Source organism: Mustela erminea, chromosome 4 (assembly GCF_009829155.1).
Source record: "Mustela erminea isolate mMusErm1 chromosome 4, mMusErm1.Pri, whole genome shotgun sequence".
Lineage (NCBI taxonomy): Eukaryota > Metazoa > Chordata > Mammalia > Carnivora > Mustelidae > Mustela > Mustela erminea.
The window spans coordinates 96,540,621-96,552,003 of NC_045617.1; the positions used below are offsets into that span (position 1 = coordinate 96,540,621).

Below are 11,383 nucleotides of genomic sequence, written 5' to 3' on the forward strand. Positions count from 1 at the left end.
TTCCCCTCACTCATATCTTCCTAATGAAAAATATCATCAAATATGATTTTCTTTATCAGACAATTAAATTTATTATTAACATAAGACAGAAATCTTCTTTGTCCATTTCCTTATTTCCTATATCCCAAAACTTATTACTACTTGTACTCATAAATTTTTCTCCTAGACATGCAATTACTAATTGGATGATTCTGAGCATTAATATCAACTCTCTGAATTCATATAATTCCATCTACCTCTCCCTCTTGGTTGGGTGGTAGGAATAAGTGTCCAGGAAAGGCAAAAGGGTGGTTTACTTGTAGCCACTCCCTGCTTCCCTCAATAAGAAAGATCTTAATAATTGTGGCCCTTTACCCACTGAACTTAAGAAATCTTTTGAGTATACTTATCAAGGTAGCTGTTCCCAAACAACTAGATTTCTACTACAGGAGTAAAACTATTAATCCATCCCTGAAAGATTCTGGATTGTGGCCCATCCTGGGCTCTTTATCATCTAGACTTCCTTATCCAGGAGTGAGGCCAACAGGAAAGAAAGACATTAGTTGATATATTAGTTGATATATTACTCTACCTTTATTATATTAAGATAACAAACCAAAGCACAAAAGAAAGGACTGATTTATCTGAAGCACGATGTACTGTTTAACTATTCAGCCTAACTGCGTATAAATTCCTCCCATAGTGTTTTCTTTAGAAGACCATGGCAGGAAAAAAAAAAAAAAAAAGAAGACCATGGTGGAGATCTGTTCAGTATAGCACAGGTATCACTTATTTTCTGACAAGAATGGGCATAAATTCATAAAGGAGCTATAGGTGGTATTGAATCCTCTGAAACAAGGATTACTAAGATTGACATATACCTTCTGAAATTGATTCTTCCATGTGTATTGAAGTTCAGCAGCTAGACTCAATTTACCAGAATTGAGTAAACATGGAGGAAAATGATACCTGTAAACACTCATTGAGAAACAGAATGTGGCGACTATGAAAAATATATGCGACTGTTGTATTCACCTAATAAATGCTTACTACCTCCTTAGAATGTTGTAGATACCATGGGAGATATTTGGAATGGTAACATGTAATAGTAACATGTTATTATTATGTTACTAATATGTTACATAACCTATTTCCTTAAAAAGCAGGTAAAACAATGAGAATCTGAATTTATGTGCACATACCCAAACATACATAGACACAGACTCACAAAATAAAGGTCCAGAATTTTACATACAGAAGGAACTTAGAGACCCCTGTCCCTCTTATGAAACTAAAGAAGCTAGAATGATCTGGTCTATGGTTACACATCTCACTTTTGGAAGAGCAAAGCAATCTCCCATATTACCAGCTTTCTGTTCCTAACTTTCTTCATTAGAATTTCCCTAATTTCAATTTAATTTCAGAAACAGTTTTCAGAATCCACTGTTTTCTTGGCACTGGACTGTGTTCAAATATTTACAACCTGAATTTGTATGTGTGGATATACAAATGTGAACAATATATATACACATATATGTGTACAAATGTACTTTATATATACATATATATAAATTAATTCTTATTTAAAGATAAAGAAGTGCAATATTTATTCTTTTTTAAAAATTAAACTAGAATAGTTCTCTGAATGCCTAAATGTGTCAGATCTGTGCTTGGTGTTAGTAATCCAAACACAAATATAATCTCTGCCAACAAAGAGCAAAGATGTTATAGAAGAGATACATAAAAGTAAAACTGAAATATGTGATAAGTATCTTGGTGCCAATATGTACAAGAGGTGGAGGTATCAGCTCAGTTTGGCCTAGAGGTTCAGTGAAATAAGGAAGAGAATAATTCCTGAGTTGAGTCTTATAAAATAACCTAAGTTCAGCATGGTTGAGATGGATTTGTATCTAAAATGACTTGAGTGGCTAGATGATGGTACCATTAATAATACAAAGAACACTGGAGGAGAGATTTAGTATTAGCAAAGTAGGGCTGGGGAAATGATTTGAGATAATTATGATTTAATTTGTGGATATGGTGAGTTTGAAGTGGTTATGAAGCATCAAATTAGATATATGCAGCAGAGAGTTGGATAAAGAAGACTGATTTTAAAGAATTGGATATAGAATACAGGAAATTGAACTATGTGAGGGAATCTTCTGATAGACATATTTAGAAAGAGACACAATTAAATTTAAATCCAAATTTCAGCTATCTGGTCTGTAAGTTCAGGATCTTTCCAAGAAGAGCTAAATAATATTGCCAGATATTCATTACCTACTATTCCATTCTAAGTAAAAATTTGAAATAGAAATCCTATTTTAAAGTAGGCACATATATATAAGGGTAAGTGGGTTGTAAGATGTGTGTGTGTCTCTGCGTGTATATGTGTGTGTAAGTATATTTATTTCTAATTCTCTTCTTTCAAAGGAATTTCTTGTTCAGTACTATAGAGGACTGCATTACATGAAGGCTTTCCTGGGGTACTTAAGGAAAAGTTCTGTTCCATTTTAGAGAGAATACATTGAGAAAGAAGTCCATATAAGAGAGTTTCTGAATCAATGGGTTGAATCTTAACATAAGTCTCAACTGTCAAATTTTCTTGAAAAATTTTCAACAAGGTTATTCTTGAACACCTTCCAGTAATAGGAGAAATATTCTTTCCACTTCATCCTTGGAAAGTTATTATCACTACCTATTTATTAATTCACTCATTTATTTTCTTCATTGATTTGACATGCTTTTATTGAATATCTACTGCATGTCAGGCTCTATGCTAGGTACTAGAAATATAGTATTGTACAAGTCAGACATGGTTTCTGCCTTTATAGCTTTCAGCCTTTTGAGAGATTATATATATATATTTTTTGAGAGATTTTGTGTGTGTGTGTGTGTGTGTGTGTGTGCATGTGTATGAATGATTGTATTATTTATCCGTGTGTAAGTTATCTCCAAATGCAGTGACTGGAAGCAACATAAATATGTATTAGCTCATTTTTAACTTATGTATTTTTTTTGTAGAATAGATAATTTAAATAACTTAATACCAAAATACATATGATTAAGCCAATAGTAAGCCAGGATGTTCTCATTCCCCATAAATGCTTGTTAAAATAATTCTGTTTCCCAGAGAAACCAGAATAGTGCTGACTTGTGGAAGATACACTTTGTAACTATATAGATTTGTTGTCAACAAATGAAGAAACGAAACAAAACAAAACAAAAAACAAAAAAACTACTGAAATAGAACATATTTTCAATAACACACAAAAGAATATTGATTCTGTAAAACAAAATCAGGCTAATACAAGGAGGGAAGAGTCTAAGATGAGGAAAGACTGTCCAGCAATTATTTTAATGTTTCACTTAAAAATTGATATTAATTTGTCTACTGGATTCACCTGGAATTTGTTTTATTATGAAATGTATGGTATAAGGAAATAATATAATTTGACTTTTGTATTGCAATGAAGATGCATTGCTCACATCCCAATTTGAGGAAGGATATATTACCCCCAACTGGTGAGACAGGCACCCTCCAGCTCCTGGCTCTTTCAGGGTTTCCTCAACTGCAGAGTGATGCCTTAAGGATGCAATCTGCTTTTATTTGTGAAGGGAGCAGACGATGTGGAGCATTGCATAGAGTCTGACCATTTTGGCCAGCCAGGAGCAAATTCTATAAAAGACCTTCATAGGAAATGCTCCAAACCTTCCCATGGGATTGGCCCAGGCTTTGTTGGGCTTGCACAGAAATTTGACTTCTCCTTTTGTGCAATCCTTGTTTCTTCTCCCCCCACTTTTTTTTCCCCACAGTTGCTATTTTTTTCACTAGGATACTATTATCTAATAATTATTGTTCACAAAATTTCCATCTTAGCATCTATTTTCACAGAATCACACAATAATATTTGGTACCAGTGATAGGCTATAATTTGTGCAGCTAAATAACTCGCCACCCATCTGTCAATGAAGATACTGTTACTGCTGATAGAACATAGAAAGTCCCTGGCTTAGGGTGGTAGTCCAACTTTTAAAATTCTCACTGGTGGTAAGCTGAGATGGTTCATCAGTGGAGGGGAATACTCCAGGTGTTTAAACATCTGGTATATGTCAACATGTATGTTGGGGATGGGAACACTATGGCTAAGCACCACTGGTGCTTTAGAAAAAGGTAGTGAAAAATTGTGGACAATCAACAGGTCACTGAAAAACAAATACTGAAAGCCAGTGGGACCTTCTGGTAGCTTACAAAGAGATTCTCCTCTCTTGCAGCAGGAGGAGAGAAAAAAAAAAAATTGAGGACAAGGACCAGGACTTAATAGAGTGGTTTAGCTTTGTAAGGTTAAATGCCCAACAAAGGCAATTTGATTACGTCAAAGTTATGTCCCTGCATGAAATACAAATGGTACTTTGACACTTAAGAAAGGCACATCTGGGTATATGCCCTGAAAGTTTTGTATACTCATACGACTTTGAACCCTCTTTTTTTTTTTTTAAGATTTTACTTATTTATTGTAAAGACAGAGAGAGAGGAAAACACACACACACACACACACACACACACACACACAAGATGGGGAGGCACTGAGGGAAATACTCTCAAGCAAATTGCCTGAGACTCAATCTCACAACCCTGAGGTTAATGCTTGAGCCAAAATCAAGAGTTGCAGGCTCAGCTGAGTCAACCAGGTGGCCCTCCTCTGAACACTCTTACCCCGAAGAAGTTATCACTGCTTGATGTTAAGAAATAATGCTCCCTACCCCATGGTTAAAGAAAATGTAGGAACCTCTCTGCCACAAAATAACATGTGCCTGCCCTCTTAGGGTCTACCCATCTTCCCTTCTGGTCATTAAGCCTATAACATGACCTAACCAAGACATTCTGGGACTGATTAGAGGCTAAAGATTCCAGGTTAAAGGAGCAGCTGGACCTAGTCAGCATGAGCCAATAGGAGCCAGAGGAGTAAAGGGGGACTAGGTTTCAGGAGAACTTGATCAAAAAGTCTAGTACAGGGGTACCTGGGTGGCTCAGTGGGTTAAAGCCTCTGCCTTCAGCTCGGGTCATGATCCTGGGGTCCTGGGATCGAGCACCGCATTGGACTTTCTGCTCAGCAGGGAGCCTGCTTCCTCCTCTCTCTCTCTCTCTCTGCCTGCCTCTCTGCCTACTTGTGAGCTCTGTCTGTAGGATAAATAAATAAAATCTTAAAAAAGAAAAGTCTAGTACATAAAATTAAATAAATAAGTGTTAAAGTGTTTTGGAAGCACATTCCAGAGATAAAAGATTTAACATTTTGGCAAAGACTCTATGTTGCTAAGTCACTATTAGAATGGCTCCTATAAGCATGTGATAAAAGCAATAGCCCATTCTATGCAAAATTGAAATGCCAGTGGGCAGGCACCTGGGTGGCTCTGTCATTAAGCGTTTGGCTCAGGACATGATACCAGGGTCCTGGGATGCAGCCCCACAAAGGGATCCTGCTCAACAGGAAGCCTACTTCTCCCTCTCCCACTTCCCCTGCTTATGTTCCCTCTCTTGCTATGTCTCTCTTTGTCAAATAAATAAAGTCTTAAAAAAAAAATTGCCAGGGGGTGCCTGAGTGGCTCAGTCGGTTCAGTGTCCAACTCTTTGATTTTGGTGCTCAGGTCAGGATCTCAGGATTATGAGATCAAGCCCCACCTCAGGCTCTGGGCTCAGTGCAGTATCCTTGAGATTCTCTGTCTCCCTCTCTTTTCACCCTCACACAGCTTATGTTCTCTAAATAAGTTAATTAATCAAATAATTAATTAATTAAATCTTTAAAAAAAGTTGAAATGCCAGAATATCAAATGTTACCAACCTCTGGAGCATCAGTTGGCAACCTTTGTGCCAGATGTATTTTTTTTTTTAACACAGTAGATTAATATAGCCTCAGGTTCCTCACATACTATCAGGTTGTTGATTTGATAAATGAGTACTTTTCTAGTCTATTCAAAAAGGAGAAATTAGAAATGTTTGCATTCACATGAAAGGGGCAATAGTATACATTTACCATAACCCCCAAGAGTTAGGTCAATTATCGTCCTCGGTCATAATTAGTCTAAAGAGAACTGGCCTGTCTTTACATTTTCCATAAACAACATGTCGATCCATCACATTGATTATATACTCATTGAGCTGGATGAACAACAAAGTTGTTAGCATTTCGGGAGACGGTGTGCTTCAGAGAGTAGAGATAAACCCTATCAAGATTCGCAGCCTTCACATATCAGTAAAAGTTTTAAGGACCCAGTGGTCACTGCCTTTACACAATTAAAGACAAACGATTGAACTTTTCACATCCTATCACGATGAAGGAAACACAACCAATACTAGAATGCCAGCTCTTAGAGGGACCTAGAGCAAAAATGGGAGCTCTACCAAGTTCAGGTTTAGGGCCAGCAATACTACCATTTGGGCCATATGATCCAGCAGATACGATGATATCAAGACCTAAAAGACCCTATGGTATTAATTATGTGAAAATATTCAGAGAACAAATCTCAATGCAGCCCTCTGGAATTCTGAGAAAGGCTTAGTTATCTGTAGTGGAGATTAAGACATAATTTTAAAAATAGGATCTAACTTTCCATTGGACGCTGGTAGAGATAGAGCATCTGACCAGAAGACACCAACTGAATATCCATATGAAATATCCCCTTGAGCTGAGTTCTCAGTGCTCTCAAGTCAAAACTAGGCAGAGGAGCCAGCAATTTAAAAAGTGGTATATCAGGTCAAGCATTAGTATGTGTTATGAGCTGAACTGTGTTCTTCCGAAGTTCCTATGTTGAAGTTATAATCCCCAGTACTTCAGAATGTGACTATATATGTAGATAGGGCCTTTAAAGAGGCAATTAAGGTAAAATGAGGTTCTATGAGTGGGCCCTAATTCAATATGATTGGTGTCCTTATAAGCAGGGAAAATTAGGACCCAGACAGACATGTAAGCACTCCTAAAGAAGGGTGGCCATGTACAAGCCACGCCAAAGAGAGAGGCCCTCAGAAAACACCAATCCTGCTGACACCCGGATCTTGGACTTACAGCCTTCATAACTATGAAAAAGCAAACTTCTTTTGTTTAAGTCACCCAGTCTGTTGTATTCTGCATGGCAGCTTTAGCAAACTAACATAGCACAAACAGAGGGCATAGGTAAGCTGTTTGAGCACAGAGTCCTGACCCACATGTTGCCCACCACTGTTTAATAATGTCCTCCTTTAACTCACATCTGTGTCTGTATGGAGTAGCCTGTACGACATTTCATCGAAAGGGGAAAAGCTGGAAATATTTTGTTGTTAGAAAGACTTCCACCTCCCTTCTATGAGATACCTCATTGTCATTCATGTAATATGTGTCTCTTTGACAGTCATGTAAAATGTCTGACTCATATTTAGCTATAGGGAAGCAATAGAATATGGATTAGGGTATACTCTTTGTGAATAAGACCCAGGAATAGGTTCATGTCTAGACCCTATCACTTAACACTAGAGTTTCCATTTCTTCATTTGTAGAACTGAGTTAATAAGAGTAATTATACTTTCAAGTGATCATAAGAATGAAATGAGATAGTACATATAAATTGCTTCCCACAGTACTTGATACTAGGACTTGACACTTAATGATCATATTATCAATTTACAAATATATACAAATCATCATATTATCATTCTACATATTACTAGACACACACACACGCACGCATGCACACACACACATACACACACACACACACACACACACACACACACACACACACACACACATTTCCCCTGCTATAAATCCCAGTAAAGAACTTAACATTTTGTGACATAAATTTTATCTGGTAAAATAACAAAATTAAGCCTCTTATTTTAGCCTGTCAAGATCTTTTTGACTCTACATTCTAATACTTAACAAGCTCACAATTTCTCCCAACTTCATGTCAAACCCAAATTTGATAAATGTGTCATCTTGATCCTTAAGAGAATAAATGATTATTTAGTAAGCAGGCCTATGGTCATTTCTTTTTCCACCTATTGCATTTTCCAATTATAAACTGTTCAATGTTATTAGCAAAAATAACTGTTATGTTTTTATTCCATAAAGTCATTTTCAAATTTATGTTATTTCTTCTATCATCTTCTACTTTTTATCTTCTCTAACATTCAGAGATTTCTGTATTCTTATAGACCAAGTTCCAAAGTAAGATGGAGGAATGTTTTAGTGAACTGTGAATATTGTCTTTAACCATGTTCATCATTATTCTGTCCAACTTTAGCTTTTAGTCTACCTTTTAAATGCCAGGTGGCAGAAATAGTCTATGAAAAGGAAAGATACTGAAATTAACATTTTTATCTCATGCTTAAAGTACCCAGGGAACTTTTCTAGTAACACATAGTTCTATGACCAAATCATTATAGAAAAATAAATAGTGACATGGGTCAAAAGAGTGTCAAGCAACTTGAAAGCTATCTAAACAGCTCCTTACACTTCAAGGATTTCTGTGCACTTGGTCCCAGTCCTGTCAATCTGCAAAATTACTTATGCTTCAGTCTATGAGGTCAGAGTTATGATTTCTCACACTGAAATGCCAAATAGCCCAGAAAAGCCTGTAACATTTGCATCACAAAATGCCTCCAAAAAGAGCCGATGATTCACGGACAGACAAGAGAGAATAAATGTGACTTGCAATGATTAAATATTGAGATACTTTTGAATCACTATCTATAACATATTAAAGTTTCTGTTTGTTTTGTTTTGTTCTTTTCTTTTAAAGAAAGGCAGACTGCCACACACACAGCCTCATTTGGATGTGTCTGGAGTCTTGGAAGCTTGACTACTCTATGTTCTCCTACAAATGGACCTTGAGAGCTTGTTTGGAGGTTCTAGCAGGGGAGCGCAGCTACTCGTATACCCTTGACTGCAGAACGGTCCTCTCCTCTATCGGGGAAGGTCGTCCTCTTCGACCGAGCGCGCAGCTTCAGGAGGGATGCACATGGAGCGGTGAGGGAGGAAGGGGACACCCAATTAGCCAGCCAGATGAGCCGAATCAAGCCTGGCAATCAGTGGAGTGACAGATGTCGCAGCCAGATCACCCTCCTATCCAGTGAAGTTTATTAAGACTAAAAGTTCTTAGGGGTCCAAGCAGGCAGGCAATAGTCACATTAATAGTCTCTAAAATCTTAATGAACCTCATATTACCTTCCTTCTGCTTTTGATGAAGGATTTGGGTCACTGTTAAATTTGCTAGAAGCACCAAAGGAATTTATCAATTATAACACAAAAACCGAGGTGGAAATTTTCTCTTTTTTCTGTGGATTTTATGGTACCAATACCAGCTTTTCCTCCAGAGTTTAAGTATGTTTGAAAAGATTATAATTTTGTTTCCTTTCATCAGAATTTTAATCAAAATTGGACCTACCACTTAAAAAAATGCACTAAAGATGTTAAATATTTACTTATCAATCAGAATAAATGTATTCTGTCTATATCATTCTGGTTTATAAACCCATGTATGTTACTTGATTGTTATGTTACTGTATGTATGTAATACATACAGTATTACAGTATACATTATACATTACTGTAATGTATGTTACTGTTTGTTAATCATAATTTTTTTAGACATAAGTTGGAAAAACCCAAATTAAGTCGACTTGGGAAAAGGAAATTTCTTGCAGAAAGCTAGAATAGTTTAGAGAATCAAGGGGTGATATCAAAAATTAACTGGGGAGATCAGCCCTTGCATGCCACCATCCCCTCTCTTCCTCGGCACTGCCTGTGGAGGTGACAGTCATCTGTTACTGGGCATCATGGCTGCCCTCAGACCTTTGGTGAAGCCCAAGATCATTAAAAAGAGGACCAAGAAGTTCATCCAGCACCAGTCAGACAGATATGTCAAAATTAAGCGCAACTGGCAGAAGCTGAGAGGCATTGACAATAGGGTGCGCAGAAGACTCAAGGGCCAGATCTTAATGCCCAGCATTGGTTATGGGAGCAACAAGAAGACAAGGCACATGTTTCCCTGTGGCTTCAGGAAGTTCCTAGTCCACAATGTCAAGGAGCTTGAAGTGCTGCTGATGTGCAACAAATCTTACTGTGCAGAGATTGCGCACAACGTCTCCTCCAAGAACTGCAAAGCTATTGTGGAAAGAGCAGCCCAGCTGGCAATCAGAGTCACCAATCCCAATGCCAGGCTGCACAGCAAAGAAAATGAATAGACAGCTTGTTGTGCATGTCATATTTGTGTTCATAAAACCATAAAACTACAAAAAAAATTAACTGGGGAGAAAGGTCAGCTAATTATTCCCAAGTAATAAAAATGGATGCAATCCTCTATCTTAAAGTAAATAAACAACAAAATCATACCAGATTATATATACCAAAATCATATACCAAAATTATATATACCAAAAATCATACCAGATATATATAGAAAATAACAGTCTCCAAGGCAATGGATATCAGGCATGTGAGGATAACAATTTTTGAGACAGAAAACAGATGAGCTCAGCCCTTTGGTTGTCCCAGATAACCACCCTACCACAGTTTCTAGGCTTCAGTGCAGACAGAGGAAGTGAGGCAAGGAGGAAAATCACCATGTTGAGGGAACTGAGAGTCTGGAAAAACCCAAACTATTCAGGTGTATAGGACCAGTACTGGAGAGGAGAAATGTGCAAAGAGAGAGAGAACTCGAGACATTTGGAACATCTCTCTTCCGTATTCAGGAAGGTACTGATTGGTACATGTGTGTCAGAAAAGTTGGGGAAGAATCAACCAAGATGGTTAAACCAAACAGTGCCTGTCACTCACACATGGTCAAGAATACTGCCTTTGTTTATCTGATTAAATGAATGCTGTGTATGTCAATCTAGTTGTTGAAATAAAACTTCTCATGGATCATGGGGTATTGAATAGAGTAACTCAGAAGAGTCCTGCTTCAATAGTGAGGAATGTTTAAGCCTGGACTTAAATGTTTCTCTAGTTTCACCTAACAACTCTCAAAAGCAAGACCCAAAAGAATCAACCCATGTCCAAATAACTTAGGAAAGCCCCAAACCAACATAGAGAGAAATACAAAAATATCCACCCCCAATAAGGCAAAAAAATCACAATGTCTGGCATCCAAACAAAGATGATAGGCTTAAAAAGAAGCAGGAAAATGGAACCCATAATGAAGGCAAAACTCAACTGATCAATCAAAGCTAAACTAGAACTGACACAGATATTAGAATTAATAGATAAGACTGTTAAAGCATTCATCATAACTGTATTCCATCTGTTCAAAAGTTGAATAGAAATCTATAAATTATATAAAAGATGCAAATTACTATAATACCTCTGATGGAAAATACATTGGTTAGGATTGATGGCAAATTAGACAAAGTAGGAGAAAAGATTAGGGAAAT

The 11,383-nt window shown here is 37.1% G+C and overlaps 1 protein-coding gene across 1 annotated transcript; it reads left to right on the top strand.

Moving 5' to 3' along the window:
- Positions 1–9,735: 9,735 nt before the first annotated feature.
- Positions 9,736–10,210, top strand: LOC116587811 (60S ribosomal protein L32-like). Its single transcript, XM_032338359.1, has one exon. The coding sequence runs from the start codon at positions 9,788–9,790 to the stop codon at positions 10,193–10,195; it is 408 nt and encodes a 135-aa protein (XP_032194250.1). The 5' UTR covers positions 9,736–9,787; the 3' UTR covers positions 10,196–10,210.
- The last annotated feature ends 1,173 nt before the right edge of the window (positions 10,211–11,383 follow it).